This window comes from Hippocampus guttulatus, chromosome 7 (genome assembly GCF_054856545.1).
Source record: "Hippocampus guttulatus isolate MCC_2025c chromosome 7, RoL_Hgut_1.0, whole genome shotgun sequence".
In the NCBI taxonomy this organism is placed as follows: Eukaryota; Metazoa; Chordata; class Actinopteri; order Syngnathiformes; family Syngnathidae; genus Hippocampus; species Hippocampus guttulatus.
In genome coordinates this window covers 3,187,309-3,205,673 of record NC_141267.1, presented here as the reverse complement: position 1 = coordinate 3,205,673, position 18,365 = coordinate 3,187,309, and the positions used below count along the sequence as shown (strand labels likewise).

At 41.9% G+C, this 18,365-nt stretch overlaps 1 protein-coding gene across 1 annotated transcript in view; it reads left to right on the top strand.

Annotated features, from left to right (window-relative positions):
- LOC147201997 (contactin-associated protein-like 4) overlaps positions 1–15,874 on the top strand; it is a 111,778-nt gene extending 95,904 nt beyond the window's left edge. Inside the window, exons 19-24 of the mRNA XM_086115440.1 lie at positions 1,123–1,347; positions 6,781–6,914; positions 7,114–7,201; positions 8,152–8,367; positions 11,731–11,802; positions 14,713–15,874. Of these exons, the coding sequence (XP_085971566.1) occupies positions 1,123–1,347; positions 6,781–6,914; positions 7,114–7,201; positions 8,152–8,367; positions 11,731–11,802; positions 14,713–14,909 (932 nt within the window). The 3' untranslated portion in view covers positions 14,910–15,874. The remainder of the gene's footprint in view (positions 1–1,122; positions 1,348–6,780; positions 6,915–7,113; positions 7,202–8,151; positions 8,368–11,730; positions 11,803–14,712) is intronic.
- The last annotated feature ends 2,491 nt before the right edge of the window (positions 15,875–18,365 follow it).

Genomic DNA, 18,365 nt, shown 5'->3' with positions numbered 1-18,365 from the left:
CGCGCAGAGCTCACAAAGAAGGGTTCTGTTTGAGTGTGTGTTGGCGAATGCAAATGTCAATTAGTGTGGGGCAGAACCCTTTTAGGTTACAATTGGTTCCTGCTAATAATCACCACTCGATGGCATCGGAACACTAATAGGGAAACAGCCCAATGGTGACGGTAACACCATAATCAAGGCGCATCGGATAATAGGGCGCACTGCCGGCTTTTGGGAAAATTGAATGCCTTATAATGCCACTAGGTGTGCCTTATTGTGCGGAAAATACGGTAATTAACATTTCTTCTGATGACTTGACAGCCAGTGATGCATGCAGACACAATTGTAACTCTGTAAAAGTCTTATCACTCATTCAAAATGATGAACATATTCATATTCATTTGATTTTGCGGTGACAAATGAGTCAGGTGAAATTACCATAAGGCACAATTACTGTATGTTATGGAACCATGACCAGGTGCAATCATGAAAGGAAACATGGTCTGTCTGAAGAGATCCTTCACTCAGTAGACGTCAGACTGACCCTGAAGCTTCGTGCTGTCCACTTTGACACTGTCTGTTTTTTCAAGAGAGGCTTTGAAAACACCAAGAACTTCTGTGCAGAAGGTGACACATAAAACATACTTGAAAGGACTCCTTTACGTCTTTATGTAATTTTACATAAGTTGCAGTTCTTCACTGGCTTCAGAATGGGGAAAGTCAACAAATGTCAAAATGCACTGCGGTGGAAATGCAATGATCTGTATTGTTGGGAAATAAAGGGTAACTTTTAATGTTACTTTACTATTAATTTACATAACTATCAGGAGTAATAGGTGTTACAATGTTCCAGTTCATAAAATAAGCAGTTACGGTCTGTATTTACAAATGTATTTTCTCTCCTCAAATTATGAGGTCCGATTAAGTATCCACCCTAGGAACCTAATTTAACTTACCGGTATTCTAACAACATTATGAGTTTCTCTCCGTTGACAAACATCATGCTCACGGCAAATTCCTTGTAACAAATAAAAGCAGTTCCTTTCCCGGATAACTTATTCCTTGAACATTGTCCTAGCTACAAATGTCTGACAAGCCAATGCATGGGAGACCACACTTAATAGAAATTGTGATCTGTTTCAGTGATTTCTGCCAACTTTGAGTCAACAACATCTATCAGATACACACTTAAGGAGCCCTTTGAGCTGAGCCAGAGCCATAGTGCCTTGCTTTCATCTATCTTCTCTAAAATGACACTGAGAGGTGAAAATATCTCCCTGAACTTCAGGACGAGACAGACTCCTGCACTGCTGTTCTTTGCCAACTCATTCTATGGGGAATACATTGCCCTGCTCATCAACAGACATGGTAAGGCCACTCGTGGCTTGTAAAAAGTACTGTCTACATCGTAGCCCCACTATAGGTGGATGATTCGGGACTGAGTTTGACTGTGAAGAGGGAATTTCCACAAAGAAATAATTGCTGCTCCCCTGAAATTGATGACAATATTTATAACGACCCCACAACGTATGATCACTTTAATAGCATTTCAAACATTGCTGTCTGTTTTACAATTCTGATGATGATGATGATGAAGGATTGGACATGTGATGCGCATGGGTAATCAACAATGGACGAAAGTGATGGTGTTAGGGTGGTGGGAGGTGGGAGCAACTGGTTAGGAAGAGGGAAGATGATAGGACGCAAGAGGAAAACTGTGTTGTATTGGAAGGGGGTAATGAGGAACGCAGGTATGGACTGGACGGAGGTGGACAGACTAACGAGTGACAGAGAAGGATGGAAGAAGAGAGTGAGTGAGCGTATGGATCATTTGTATAAATGGGAAGATCAGAAGGGCCACAGATATGAATGGGGAATTAATGAGGAAAAATTGGAGATGAATGTTAGGAGTGTGAATAAGATAAGATAAGAAAACAGAAGATAAGAAGACAGAATGATGGGTTAGATGTAGGTATGAGGCGTGTGGGAAAGTATGCAGAAGCAGAGCGGGCTTGACAATGCACGAGAAGCGGATGCATCGAGTGAATGATGAACAAGTGAAGTTTGAATGTGGGAAATGTGGGAGGATGTTTGTGTCGAAGGGGAATAGGATAAGCCATGTAAGGAGTTGCACAGGAGGAGCGTATGAAGAGCAGTGATGTGTTCCTCGAGCCGGTCCTTGGCCTCGAGGACCGAAGGGCAGTCCTTGGTCCTCGGCCTTGGCCTTGGCCTCAGGTTGCCAGTCCTCGGACACAATGAGGGATTAAAGCCTCTAATCCTCCATCCACAGGTATAAAGTGGGCCAGAGGACCGCAAAAATCATAGAGAAATCAAACAAAATCCATCCAGGGAAACCCACGTTGATGACTTTATCTGGCGCTTTAAAAGGGGCGGGGCTGCCACTGACAATACAATGTCTCAAGAGCGGCATCACAGTTAGTTTCAATCACGGTTCGTTCCGTTCGCGATCGGCAGTTTAAATAGCGTGTAAGCCTTTCTGTAACAGTGGTGTCTTTTATTTAGTTATTTTTGCACAGTCGTCACGTTTGTGCGGTCGCACTAGAATGTTTGTTTGAACCAAGTAATTTGCTTAACAGCTGGAGTCAATAATGTCGGCACTTCACTTCCGGGTTTGGCCGTTGGGATTTGGAGTCCTTTTGCTCAATTTCAGTTATGTTTGCTGAATGCTTTCTCATGTTTGGAATAATGAATATTGATAATACATAGTTTAAAATTATGATTGATTTAATTATTTATTATTATTGTGAAGTTTAAGGTATTAAATTAATTAATGTAGTATGAGTGGTAGTGGTAAAAATAGGAGTACTCAGAGAATGTTTAGAGATCAGCCATCTCGTACCTCTGCGTCCCGCGTCCTAGACGCATAATTTTCCCACGGGACGCACAGTTCCAAATAATGTGCGTTTTTGGGACGCAAGGAAATTTCTCAGTCAAAACAAACAAACAAACAAAAAAAAAAAAACTACGGCGAGCCTGAGGATTTCACGGTAACAATCGTTACCGGTAGCGTGTCGTTTCCGTGGCGTCATTTTAACGGTACCGAAAAATAGTTTAACCATAAAAGTCACCGCACACGAGTTGATGTGTGATCAACGCGATTTCACTGTGCCTGTATGTGTGTTTGTGGTGTGGTGTGGTGTGTGAGTGTCTTTCTTCTAATTTACTTTCGTTTTGTTTTGTTTTCAGTGGGGGGGGGGGGGGGCACAACAGATGACGTTATGTGCGCATGCGGGTTGCTATTTTAGTCCGCAAACTGAGGAATCGCGCGGATGAAAGTTTGAGATGGCGACGAAAAAAAACTCACAAAGGTCTACGAATTACGACATTTAAGAAATGGGAATGCCAGTCCTATTTTTCGTATGAATTGTCCAAAGGGCGTATCACTAAACTCACCTGGGATGTATGCACAGAAAACAAGAGTGAGATACGACGAGAGGCACGATTACGAGGCAAGTTGGTCATTAGATTTGTAGGCTAATCGTTCTGAAAAATATTATGAAACAGGATTGGTTATTCTATAATTTACTGGTTGTAGCATGGTAACTTTATGAATAAAACATTCGTCACAAGGTGTAGTAATGCTAATGTTAACTGTTGGTAGAACTCATGATGACGTGTGTTAAATTCTTTCGTCAAATTGATAGTCGATTACACATGCATCGTCTTGGGAAGAGGATGTCAAGCCACATCAATACTTACCTGTATTAATGATTACCAGTCAATTAATCTTTGCAGTGTGAGATTGGAAAAACTACTCTGATGATGCCACATGAGTACTCCAGTTTTTGATCCATTTATTTTTTGGAATAAACCTGGAGTACACAGCTGCTGATGTAATGTTCATTGTCAATGTATCGTTTTCAAACATTGACCCTTGAAACATTACACTTTTGAGTTTCGGAATTCTTGATTATCAATATCAGTCAAAATAGAAAAATGGGTTCCCATGATGAACGTTTACGGAACCCAACATTAGTTACCATGGTTTCCCATTTGGTAATCCGACGGAACCGAAAAACAGTTACCATGAATTTCCGAAATCCTCAGGCCTGCTACTGAATTATTTAAATTTTTGCAGCATTTGTTTATAATTGTATGTATATGTTGTTGTTTTGTGTTATTATCATATGCAATTGAATAAGTAGACCATTTCAGAATTCGAAATTTGGGACTCTCTCAATACATAATGGCACTCATACTTTTCTGATCAGCGAGTCCCTGGGACTCGCTGCCGGTAAACTGTAAAATTATCACTGAGAGATTACCGCTTTTTCTGCAGTCAGTGATTGACTTCTATGCAAAGTCATTTCTCAACTTGTGTTCCGTGCCATGTCATGCCTGTTGAGTGTTGATTTACTTCATATTAAGAAACTACTGCACTAAAACATAAATTCATAAATGTACAGTATATCATTTGCTTTTATTTTTGTTTTTCTCAGTATAAATAACATGTACCCTGACTGTTCTACTCTTTGAATAAAAACACTTCATTCAAGCGTTAGGGAGTGCAAGGGGTTATGATGGAGGGGTGTTGCAAATCATGAAGACCTCCCAAGTGGTATGATAGCATTGTTTTATACATGTCCTCGGTTAGGCCTCAGCTTCAAAATCAATCCTTGGTCCTTGGCCTTGGCCTCGGAGGCAAGTCCTTGGTCCTTGGCCTTGGCCTCGGAAAATTTCTTAAGTCCTTGGCCTTGGCCTTGCCTCGGAAAATTTTCCAAGTCCTTGGCCTTGGCCTTGGGTTGCCGGTCCTTGGACACAACACTGTTGAAGAGGGGGGAGAGAGGAGACAGTGCGGAGGGTGTGAAAGGTGGGTGACAAAAGCAAACCATGCCAGACATGTGAGAGAGTGTGAAAGAGTAAAGAGAGAGAGAGAGGAGGTCAGGGGAGGAGGGAGAGGGGACGGCGCATGAAGGGGGGGTAGGGAGGATGGAAAACGGGCTAGCAGGGGTAGTGGAGGGAGAAGGGTGATTTGCGGGAGGTGTGGCAAGGAGATGTTGGTGGGGAATCTCTCGAGGCACCAGCGGGAGTCGTGCCGGTTGTGGGACCCGGGAAGGGTGGCAAGTCCCTGACGGGGCCGATTACCCAGGAGGAGGAGGAGGAGGATGACTGTCGTCCTCGCGTGGTGGGATTCCTCTGAGTGGCGCGAGGGGGAAACGCTGGGGCTCTTGGGCCCCAGACGCGGCTAAATGCCCACCAGCCGGCGGGGAAGGAGGTGGGGTCTCACCGGAAGGTGAGGCGGAGTAGCTGCCCCACAACCCTCCTTAAACAATAATCATGCGAGGGCCTTTCCGGGGCCCGCACTGGGTGTGAACCTCGCGTGGCACCTGCGAGAGTCGTACCAGGTGTGGGACCCAGGAGGGGGGGGGGGGGGGGGGGGGCAAATCCATGACGGGGGCCGTTTGCCCAGGAGGAAGAGGAGGAGGAGTGCAACATTGAACATCTGAGTAAACAGCAAAAAGGCAGCAGTTATGATGGTGCCAATGCCTCTGGTGGGAAGGCCCATTGCTTCGTTGTTCAAAATGGCGAACGTTTCAGTGTTTCCTGACCCAAAACCACTGGACTCACCCAGTTAGTTACAATATGAATTGCAGATAGGCTGAGCGAGGCTACACTGTACAAAAAACAATCTAGCACATATACAAAGCCAACAACAATAACAAAAGACAATGACATTCCTCCAGAAGTTGAAAATGACCCAAAACCACATGACTAATAATTGCCACGTTTTCTTTCTGAAATAGGTTGAACCGTGTTTTGGTGGTTGGAATGAAAATCAGTACCTCTAAATTTGAAACAATGGTCCTCGGTCGGAAAATAGTGGAGTGCCCTCTCCACAGTCAGACTACAACAGTCTTACTCTCGTCAGTTTTATTTAATCAGACTCATTTCATCTTGCGCATTTCAGAGAATGTCCAAGTCCGATTTTTTTTTAAATGGGATGCTTTTATTTTTGATTTCAATGACCATCAATATCCTTGATGGTGCCTGTATTATTATTATTATTGTTATTATTATTATTTTTATTCGTAGTACAGTGATCCCTTGCTATTTCACGGTTCGTTTATCGCGGCTTCGATGCATCGCGGATTTTTTCAAACAATCATAATATATATATATATATATATATATATATATTTTTTATTTATTTATTTATTTTTTGAAGTCCGCAAAAATCATTTTCTAAGTGTTGTTTACTATGCGTGCGAGTGTGTGCGCACTCTGCTCAAGCGCGCGGAAGGTCCACGTGGGGCACGTGTGTGCGTGCACGCATGGGGCGCAGGTGAGTGTATGTGTGTTGCTGAGAGAAAGGGAGAGAGAGACTTATAAGAACAAAAGCAGGTCTCTCCATCCTTAATTGTCTAAGCAACCTTCATTGACTAATCATAAACATGTCTGCTGCATGCCGGGATCACTGGCCGGTGTGTGTGTGTGTGTGTGTGAGTGTGTGTTAGTGCGCTCTGCTCAAGCGCAAAGGCCCACGTGGGGCAATTTAAAAAATATATATGTTAATTGGTCGCTACTTCGCGGATTTTCGTTTATCGCGGGTGGTTTTGGTCCCCATTAACCGCGATAAACGAGGGATTACTGTAGTAGTAGTAGTAGTAATAATCGTAGTACTAGTTGTTGTAGTGGTAATTATGATGATGTCATGTTACATACTTTAGCCTTCAAAAGTCTCCAAAACAATTGATAGTCTTGTATAATTTTGAACTCTACATAATTTGAGTTTGCATTATGTGAGTTAATTGAATTGTTTTGTTTCTTTTGTTTTGTTAGGTGAACTGGAGTTAAGGTACAAGTTGCACAACAGCAGAGATGTGGAAGTGTTTGGAAGCAATGTCATGAACCTGGCAGATGGATACTTGCATGTAGTGGCCATTAAGAGGCACAAAGACTCAATTTCCATTCAGGTGCACAAAATTACTGCCCCTAAATTAACTGAACAAATGGCTCACGTAAACTCTTTCTCATTGTTTCTGTTATTGTGCTTAGTTTAAAAAAAACAGTAAAATGCATTCTTGTCTTCCCATTACATTTTTTTCCATTGCAGTCTTTTCAAGCTTCGTGAGACAACATTTTGCGGTTAAATAATGAGACATTGTTTTACAGGTTGACAAGAACGACACTGAGCACTTCATCTTGACATCTGATGTAGAATTCAACAGCATCAACTCGATTCTTCTGGGACGAGCACGCGGTAAGCGATGCAGTCTTGTTCATGTTTTGCAACATGGGTTGTTGCCTTCCACAGAAACTAGAACAGAAATCACGACAGGTCTCTGTTATCGTTTATCAGCAAGGATAAAGGCCTCATACAGTCATCACAGCAGGAGCTTTTAACGCGTTCATGGTCACATAATGAATGATTGTAAATTTCCCCAGTGTGGGACGAATAAAGGATATCTTATCTTATCTTATCTTATAAGGAGCACTTTGCTCCAAAAATATGACATAAGAAACCAAAGACATCACTGAAAATGGAGCCACCCCCTTACATTAATGATGTTTTGAAATGGCTTTTAAAGTACTTTAAGCCACGTGGGCGAGTGAAATGATGTACACTGGTAAGACAGCACTGTTATTGTTTCACTAATGCAAAAGTTCAGACACAGTCTGTATGTCTGTGACCCTTTGTCTGGTATCTTAGTGTTGAGCTTCAGTATCTTTCTACTTCATGTCTGCCTATCAGTGGCTTTCAATATGCCAGTGCGTTCATAACCTTAGAAAAGGCCCTTAAATTAAACCTTGTCTTCACACTTCACTGTCACAGAAGAAACAACAATTCTGCCATGGAGGTTAAGACACACCTGACTCAACATGTCATTGAGAGCACTTTTAAGTCTTAACAACAAAGCAGTTCCTTCCCTCATATGCCCGTCATGGATACCACGATTGACCTTCAGAAAATTTAGCATGACATGAATATGGAGAAAGAAATAGCCAAAATCCCATGGCTTACTACAATTTGGACAAACAGTGCTGTCATAACTGCTGAGAACATAGTGTAAGAGTTAGTGTACAATATTTTACGTGACCGAGCTGTACTCAGCAAAAATTTAAAACAAGTCACTGTATGATGCAATCTTTTATCCCCCTTGTCCATTTTGTTTCTGTTTTTTGTTTTTATCTGTGTGTTGGTGTCTTCAGGAGCTGATATGTTTGACATGGAGCTGGCCAGGGTGGGCGCTCTTGGCTTCACCGGTTGTTTGTCAGCAGTGTACTTTAACTCCATCAGTCCTCTGAAAGCAGCTCTTCTCCATCCTGACCGCAATATCGCCATCACAGGCCCACTAACACAGTCAAATTGTGGTTCTCTATCCTCTGCTAATCCCCAATTATCAGTAACAGCACATTCTTTACCAGGTATGTGAAACATAAATTATCTTTGTGCAACCCACAGTTGTTTTTTTGTATGTACCTGTGACCCCACCTCTCCCATTCTAGGAATGTACAGCATATTACTTTTGTTATTGTATGATATCCATAGCGCACCCCCATACCCTGTCACAGAACATCCAGTTTTACAAATGGATATATGAATGGATGGTGATCTAACATTGGGAGTATCTTTCCCTGCTATCATTCTTCATACTTAGTGACTTCACCTTCTTTTCCTCATTGTTCTCTGAAGAGGTGGGAATTCCGTCAGAGCTAACAGAAGGTCCCTCAATCTGTCACTGATGCCCTTTTTGCTGACGAATAATAGGAAACATAAAAGAAACAATGATCGACTAAGCACTGATGGAAGTTGGTTTTCATCCGTCAATGTAATCAGCACGAATCGTGTCAGTACTGACCTCTTCGCTGATGAGTGACAGAAACACATGCACTCTGTCTCATGTGTCTGTTTTATATATATATACACTGTATATATATAAGAAAGAGAAAGAAACACTTGCCAAGTTGAGCAAATGCGCCGTAGCATTGACAAAACCCACCTACACTCTGCAATCACTCTGCGATACGCCGCTCCACGATGCCTCGGCGCTGAACCCATTCACCTGCACTGAAGTCAAGCGCATGAACCACAAATTCATAGTGCACAGTTATTAGTTGAGTGCCCTGAGTAAGGAAACATTTTACCACATTATAGCATAGCATAGCATACCATAGCATATGCCCATGGCTCCACTCACCTCTCCATTTGACTGCATCAGCTGCTACCTCTTGGCAGAAAAAAAATCAGAGAACCAGAAGGAAGAATCACCAAACTTTATCAAATCCAGGAAGCCCAAAAACAAATGGATACCATGATCTTTGGGCAAGCTCATTCCAACAACACCAATCACTACATCACTTCACCCTGTCCGCTTGCCGCTGCTCCTGCTATTCCTGCTCCGGTTATGGTCAGGGATGACTCCTGGTCACGGCTCAGGGCCAGGTCGAAAACAATAGTCAGCTATACTCCATCGCATCACCTTGGTCTCTTGTCCGCTCTTGCAGCACAAGAGCAAATCGCTCATCTCATACATATCCACATTGGAACATCCATCTGGAAAATAAATACAGTGTCCTGGACATGCACGACGACCCTCTCCTGTCCGCAAACTCCCAGTGCCTGTCCCAGTCTCATCTCCCACACATGAGCAAACCCCAGCTGCCTCTGCTCCCTTATTATTATATGTACTTCCTGAGGCTGCTGAGGAAGCATGGCCTGCCACAGGAGGTGCTACATCAGTTCTACACGGCAGTCATCGAATCAATCCTGTGTTCTTCCATCACGGTTTGGTTTGGGGCCGCCACAAAAAAGGACAAAATCCGACTTCAACGGACAGTTAGGACGGCGGAAAAAATCATTGGCACCGCCCTAGAAGTCTTGAGGACTTGCACACTGAAAGAATCAAAACAAGGGCACGGAAAATCCTATTGGATCCCCCGCACCCTGCCCACCACCTTTTCCAGCTACTCCCCTCAGGCAGGCGCTACAGATCCATGCGCACCAAATCCAGCAGACACTTAAACAGCTTCTTCCCTCTAGCCATTAACTCCCTAAACAGTCACTGACGTAGTCACTCTTCTTGTACAACAAATACTGCTACTGGTCACTCTAAAATGGTTCAATGATTTTCTGCACCAACTGTACAACTGTCATAGTATTGTATTCTACCACTGATCACTTTAGATCTGCTTGATACTTTGCACATTGTCTCACAGTTGTCACTGGGTGGTACCACCGCACTACGGTTCACTTACATTACGAAATGTCCTTCCATACCTATTTGTCATGTCCTTGTTTATGATGATACTAATGCAGCGTGTTATACCGGAGACAAATTCCTTGTGTGTTCTACATACTTGGCCAATAAAGATGATTCTGATTCTGATATACAGTATAAATGCATACACACATACATCATGTACCGGTATCTGGCTCAACTTTAAGGCCCAAAGTAATCAGTATAACCAGTAGCTGTTCAGACATCTGAAGTGCCACTCTATTTTCAAGCTCATTTGTTGATTTGGTACCCACGATTATTTTTTTGACTACACCATGGGACGTCAAACTCATTCATGGCGCGGGCCATATTTTAGTCAATGTTTCACTTGGAGAGCCGTTATGACTGAAACCATATAAAGTAGTCAACTCAACTCCGCATTTTAGAGTTTTTTCAAGATCCTATTATTTGTTTTCAAATCTTTAAATGACCTCTCGCCACCTTACCTCTCTGAGCTTACCTCTCTGGTCTGCGGACCAGGCATTATTAGAAGTACCAAGAACTAAACGGAGGCTCAGAGGGGATCAAGCCTTTTCCGTTGCTGGTCCCTCTCTCTGAAATGACCTCCCACGAACCATTCGGCAAGATCCCTCTTGCTGCCCATCTTTAAAACCCGCCTCATAACTCACTTGTATTCTTTGGCATTTGACTCAGCATGACTCCGATTTGATCTTAGTTTTACTGTTTGGTGCCTTCGACCATCTTTGTTTCTGATTTATTACTTTATTGTTGTTTATATGTTAGTTGCTCCATGTACAGCACTTTGTATGCAGCGATGGCTGTTTGAAAGTGCTCTATAAATACAGTTGAGTTGTGTTGAGTGAATTATTATGACTGAACCATTATAAAGAGGTCAAGAATAACTGTTGATTCAACTATTATTGTTTTTAAGTTTCTATCATGAGGGGTTTGGTAACAAGAAAATGCTAAGAATATATCTCTTATTTATTACATGTGAGAATTGAACATTTTGGTAGACATTTTAGAAAGGATCATGGAAGTTGACATGTTTGAGCTGCTTTCGCGGGCGGCATAAAATGATATGGCGGGCCAGATCTGGCCCCCGGGTCTTGAGGTTGACACCTGCGGACTCCACTAATATTAGATGTATGACAACTAAATCAGGAGGTCTATGATTCATTGGTACCCCACCCGATGTAATTAGTTAAATTATTTTAAGTTGGATCCCTGTTTTATCCTGTAATTTATCTGTCTGATTGTGAGAATTAAATTATATTCAGTAGTAGCCACCAGTCCAATCTGAACTGTTTATCCTGACTAGGAGTCCGGGTGTGCCAAAGCCTGTCCCAGCTGTCTTTGTGGGTGAGGTAGGGTACACCCTGAAGTGGTTGCCAGCCAATTTCAGGGCATAAAAATAGACAAACAAGCAATCAATCACTCCATCATAAAGTATTTCTGTGTACAATATAGTGTCAACGATAATACTTTCAGTAAGCTGCAAATGTGGTTCACTTTTTTGTCTTAATTTTCTTTTTTACATTGTTTCCAGACCCACCTGCTTCACTGGATCCAAGTCAACCCTTAGTCAAAACCATCAGGAGTGACTCAGCTCTAATTGGAGGTACCAGATCAGATTATTATTGTGATTACGATCTAATTTCAGGGGGATGAATTGCTTCTCATATAGAAAATAAAACATGCACCGGTAGTTAGGTTCATTTTTTTTGGATAATGACAGAATTTTAGGATTTTAATGGAGTATAACCACCACAATACATCAATCATGACCACCAACAAACATAATTGAAATGTACATTTAACATTTTTTTTAAACATGGCATTCACCATTTTGGATTTTAAACCATTGTCAGTTGAACACATCCAATTTCAGGGCCAACAACTATTTAAAATTGTAATCATAACTATAATTCTGGGACGGTACTGGTACACATGGTACGTTCAGTATCATGGTTCAATACATTTTCACAATGTTTTTGTCAGCAAAATCTGCATCTCAAAAGGTACTGAATAAAAGTGCCTCTTCTCCCTGAAATAATGCATGAGAGAATGCAGAAGTATAAAACACCTACCGTATTTTTCGGACTACAGGCCAGCTACTTTTTTCCCCACGCTTTAAACCCTGCAGCTTTTAACGTGACATGTTTCATTTATTAATGTTTTTACTTACGGGCTTCGAGACGCTATTAGATTTACCCATCGTCAAATCACACTGACCAATGAAAATTACCAAACAAGTCACAGAGAGTGGTGCAATGAAACTGTGGTTGCAGTACGTAGGTTTATATGCATCACAGTGCATGGCTGTGTGCTGTCCGAGCACTTGAAAAGAAGAATCTGAGTTTAGTTTAATGAGCAAAGGGAGCGAGTGCCATAAACGCAGCCATCTCCTCAGTACGATGGCTGTCTCTCTGTTGTATGGCAACTGACTCCCACAATCGCTGGCAACAGATGGCAGGCACAATCCCCGGAGGAAAGCCACTCCAGCAACCTGCATCTCAAATGAGTTTCCAAAAGCTGCACTACCGCATGACTGTACAAGGTCATCGGCAAATTTGTGACTGAGAAAGCGACTGTGTAACTAGCTGCGATCAGCAATGCTTTTTGTAGAGAGGTGGAGGGTTATCTACTGGTGTGTAAGGTAAGTAGTTTTTTGTGTGACCTCTTTCTTTGCAAATATCACGTTGTAACATGGAGACATGCGGCTAATAATATGAAGCGGCCAATATTTGTACAAATTTGGTTTTATGGCTTGATTAAGATGGTTTAATCAGGTGCATTTTTGTAAAGTTTGGTGGTGTGGGCTGACAAGGTGGCAAGCCACGGACATGTGGTGTTGGACACCAGAAGGAGCAAAGATGTAGATTGTAGATTTTCACCGGTACTTGGTAGCGAACAGAAACAAACTCAGCTTTACCATGCATTACTTAAAGGAGCACCTCGGCCTGAGTACACACGACAGAGTCTGTGACAAAAGGTGTGGTGAAAAGGTCAAAGGAGAAATGACTTATTGATATAACAAATTATGAGGCACCACCGTGTGTACCGTACAAACATAATCATGGCTGTTACACTTTGTAGTCTGTAAATTATGGGAAACAAATGTATGTCCAAAAAAAACAAAAAAACTACTTGTGTGCAGTGTTGTGTCCAAGGACCGGCAACCCGAGGACAAGGCCAAGGCCAAGGACTTGACTCTGAGGCCAAGGCCAAGGACTTGGAAAATCTTCCGGGGCAAGGCCAAGGCCAAGGACTTGAGAAATTTTCCGAGGCCACTATTTTTCGGTACCGTGAAAATGACGCCACGGAAACGACACGCTACCGGTAACGATGGTTACTGTGAAATCCTCAGGCTTGCCGTAGTTTTTTTGTTTGTTTGTTTGTTTTGACTGAGAAATTTCCTTGCGTCCCAAAAACGCACATTGTTTGGAACTGTGCGTCCCGTGGGAAAATTATGCGTCTAGAACGCGGGACGAGATGGCTGAATCTCTAACCATTCTCTGAGTACTACTATTATTACCACTACCACTAATACTACATTAATTTAATACCTTCAACTTCACAATAATAATAATAAATAATTAAACCAACCATGATTTTTAAACTATGTATTATCAATATTCATTATTCCAAACATGAGAAAGCATTCAGCAAACATAACTGGAATCGAGCAAAAGGCCTCCAAATCCCAACGGCCAAACCCGGAAGTGAATGCCGGCATTATTGACTCCAGCTGTAACGCAAATTACTTGGTTCAAACAAACATTCTAGTGCGACCACACAAACGTGACGACTGTGCAAAAATAACTAAATAAAAGACACCACTGTTACAGAAAGTCTTACACGCTATTTAAACTGCCGATCGCGAACGCAACAAACCGTGATTGAAACTAACTGTGATGCCGCTCTTTACACGTTGCGCTAACTGTCACCTGTCAGTGGCAGACCCGCCCCTTTTAAAGCGACAGAGTTAATCCATCAATACGGGTTTCCTTCGATGGAATTTATTCGATTCCTTCGTGATTTTTGCGGTCCTTATGCAAAGGATTCGAGGCTCTAATCCCTCATTGTGTCCGAGGACCGGCAATCCGAGGCCAAGGCCAAGGCCAAGGACTTGACTCCCGAGGCCAAGGGCCAAGGACTTGACTACGAGGCCAAGGACCAAGGACCGCCCCTCGGTCCTCGAGCCGGTCCTCGAGGCCAAGGACCGGCTCGAGGAACACATCTCTGCTTGTGTGACAGTTCAATAATGAATATGTCACTGAAGTTAGATCCAAATTCACAAAAACCCTTCAATTGTTTGGCGAATGTTTTGTGTACAGTAAATGCAGTATGATATTTTATACATCATTAAGCACACTTGGAGAATTCATCTCACATGCACCTCAACAGAAATTGTATTTTCTTGACCATGCTCAGATTACAAATTGCCGCTTTATCCTCACAACAAAATGGCTGATTGATTCTTGGGAGGCTACTTTTATTCCTGTTCACCGCATGCCGCTGTTTGTAGGTGTTATCGCAGTGGTCATCTTCATCACTGTGTCTGCCCTGGCCATCATCATCGGAATCACCTGCAGCAGACTTGAGAGGCATCGGAACAGGGATGTGAAAGCGTCACAGCCCGACGTTATCAACGATGTCCACTTAAGTGATGAGCTTAATTATCAGAGTGCTCGGGGTGACAACCAAAAGGAGTTTTTCATATAAAGTATGACTGACAGGACAGAGTCACCCTCATCTGGATGTCCTTTTTGAGAGACTGCATCTTGGAGACATGGGTCTATTTTCTTTTCCATTTTGATTTGTAAATATTGTACGTGTTGTACAAATTGGTAAACTATCAATTACCATATATGTGGATTCTCAGCACTCAGCAGTATTCTGATTGTGTTTGTGTGCGCGCGAGCGCATGTATTTATTTAATTATTTATACTACCCTTCAAATCACCTAAAATTGCCTGGGGGGATTTTTTTTAGTTTGTTTTGTTTTTAAATAAAAGCACAAGTGTATACAGTTATATCATTCCAAATATCCTTATACACTGTTTTATCAATGACGATAACATGAAAAGAAATACAGTTCTAGGCATTGTTTGTGTTTTTTAAAAATAAACCAGCATTGCTTTCTTTTAAAACATTTTTTGATAGACCCCAAACTTTTGAACCGTAGTGTATGTGTGCGTGTGTGTGTGTGTGTATGTTTGTGTGCAGTGTTTATATAAACGTGTCTTATTGTCTCCTTCACACTTTAAGGCACCAACAATCTTGCATATTGTATGAGATTATTCCAAAACAACTGTTAGTTATATAATGGGGACGATTCAAATGTCTTATTAATTAATCTTTAATCTGCAATCTGAATATGTGAAAGGCATCTGGTCAGGACATGTGTTACTTCTACAGTGGAGATTCAGTCATGGACTGACAGGTGTCATGCAAACTGCACTAAGCAAGTTCAGAGGCAAGATTTAAACGCAGAACTGTGTTGCAGGTGTGCTAACCATATACAAGACTATGTATCGGATCGTGTGCCTTGGTTCTCTGTCATTATTTTAATACATACTGTGTCATACATACTTGTTTAATATTTTGTACAGATTTATGCATTTACATTTGTTATGACATCCTGGCTGTTGGGTTTCTTTCAAAAATAAAAGGCAGTAAGTAATGTTGATGGTTTCGCGGTATTTTTTTTTAATAGTCTCTTGAATTCACGATACAATGTAGATGTGCAGAGGAAAATTGCAATTAAATAAAGAACGCCGGCCAGTTGTTTATTTTAGTTTGACTCATGCAGTGCTTGCGCAAAGGATCTAGGCAAGAGCATATGCTAGCAATCACAGCAAGAATGTGCTTTGTGCCACCAGCGTCTATTCACCTTATTCATGAAGGCTGTCATGGAAAACAATTGTGGGAGTGACTTCCTGTAAAACACCGGAAGCAGTGGTGACCCATTTGTTAAAATGTCTTTCGTTTCCCACAGTGGTTTATTTTCTAATGTTTTTTTGGTTACTTTTCTAAACGATTAAAAGCCCTCCGTAGCATGTAAAAATGTCTTGTGCAGAACTCGTTGGCTGACTAACAACCAGAAGAAGTTGAGTCTGTTTCTTCAAGAGGTATGTGTTGAACATGAACACCGGATGAGAAGACAATGTTGTTGTGATAATAGTCGGTAACCAGCGGCTTGATAGCCATCTGGAATTTCGGTGCTCCCGAACTTTGACAATCATTTCGCCTGCATTGTTGTCGGAAATTATTAGATATGCAGGATTCATTATTCCAATGCAGTGTTATTTGAAGTTGAGTTTAATCAGTGGATAGTTGAATATTGATATTTCCAAACTACATCACAAGGACTCTGAATTCAGATCCTCTCGTTTCTGTAGGCCTCTGCAATATTTTTGTCACGTGAGGAGCGGAATTTGGACCCAGAAGCAGACAGTAACACAAAAGTAGTGAAGTAAAATACTTTATCTGCAAAAATTCAAAGTACAAAACTGAGCACAGGGATGGACGTAGCAGGGCACGGAAGGCTTCATGTTCTGACAACGTGTAACTGAGTAACTCAAGCTTATATATATAGGAAAACAAGTCCAGCCCTGTGTGACCAAATAAAGGACTAACGCAACAAATAACTTCAAGGGAACAGTCTCAAACTTGGGTCTTAAACTGGACAGTGATTTTAAACTTGACCGGCAAATTGTTGCCGTTGTTAAATCCAGCTTCTTTCATCTTGAACAGCTGGCCAAAGTAAAACCTCTCCTCTCTCATGAACACTTTGAGACAGTAATTCATGCCTTCGTCACATCCCGGCTCGATTACTGCGATGCACTTTACTTTGGAGTCAGCCAATCCTCCATGAAGCGCCTCCAGCTGGTCCAGAATGCCGCTGCTCGCCTCTTGACTGGTACTCGTAAGAGGGAGCACACCTGCACTGGCTCCGTATACATTTTAGAGTTATTTTCAAGATCCTATTATTTGTTTACAAATCTCTAAATGACCTCGCGCCACCTTACCTCTCTGAGCTCATCCGGCCTTACACACCGCCTCAGGTCTGTAGACCAGACATTATTATAAGTACTGTCAGGTCCATCAATTTGACATTCAGAAATAAAACACAAGGAGGAGACAAGAGATTCAATTCTGGTACCAGGGGGGAACCAGGAGAAAGAAGCGTTAGGTTTCAGTTCTCTGCACGCCACCCAAGGATCTCCCCGCTCGCCCCCACATTTATTGGGAATCTACAGCAATACATGGGTGTGTCCAACCTAAAGGATGAGGGCTGTTGAAGACACACTGAACTTGTTTGACTATGTGTGTCTCTGTGAGTGAAAATTACGTACGTACGTACATGTGTGCGATCATTACAAAAACACCAAGTTGCAGCTGGCAAGCAGCTCTTGTTTTGTCTTAATACTTATCTCTTGTTTCGTCTTAATACTTATCTCTTGTTTTGTCTTAATACTTATCTCTTCCCAACCACTTTCTCAGAAAGGTGGTTGCGTCCCTCAACTGCCACACAGTGCAATAAGTATTGTTGTTTATAAATGTGAGTATATAATGATTAAAAGCATTATATCTTTATGAAAAGCATAAACGTTCTTCATTGCAAGCATAATCAATTTATCATTAAAGGCATAATCAATCTATCATTAATAATAAGCAAATGTATGATAACTAAAAACAATAAACCTAACAAGTACCAAGAACTAAACTGAGACTCAGAGGGGGTCGAGCCTTTTCCGTTGCTGGTCCCTCTTTCTGGAATGACCTCCCACTGAACATTCGGCAAGCCTCCTCGCTGCCCATCTTTAAAACTCACTTGTATTCTTTGGCATTTGACTCAGCATGACTCAGATTTGATCTTGGTTTTGCTGTTCAGTGCTTTCTACCATCTTTGTTACTGATTTGTTGCTTTACTATTGTATATTTTAGTTGCTCCATGTACAGCAATTTGTGTGCAGCGATGGCTGTTTGAAAGTGCTCTATAAATACAGTTGAGTTGAGTTGAGGAACAAAGAGAAAAACTCTGTCACAGTCATACCAGTTTTGATGTCATGGCACCTGTCATGTTGTCAGTTTTGCACAAACCTGACAAATCTTGACTAGGTCATCCCATTTGCTCCTTGACTTACACGACTGTATCCAGCAAGTAATGAGTGA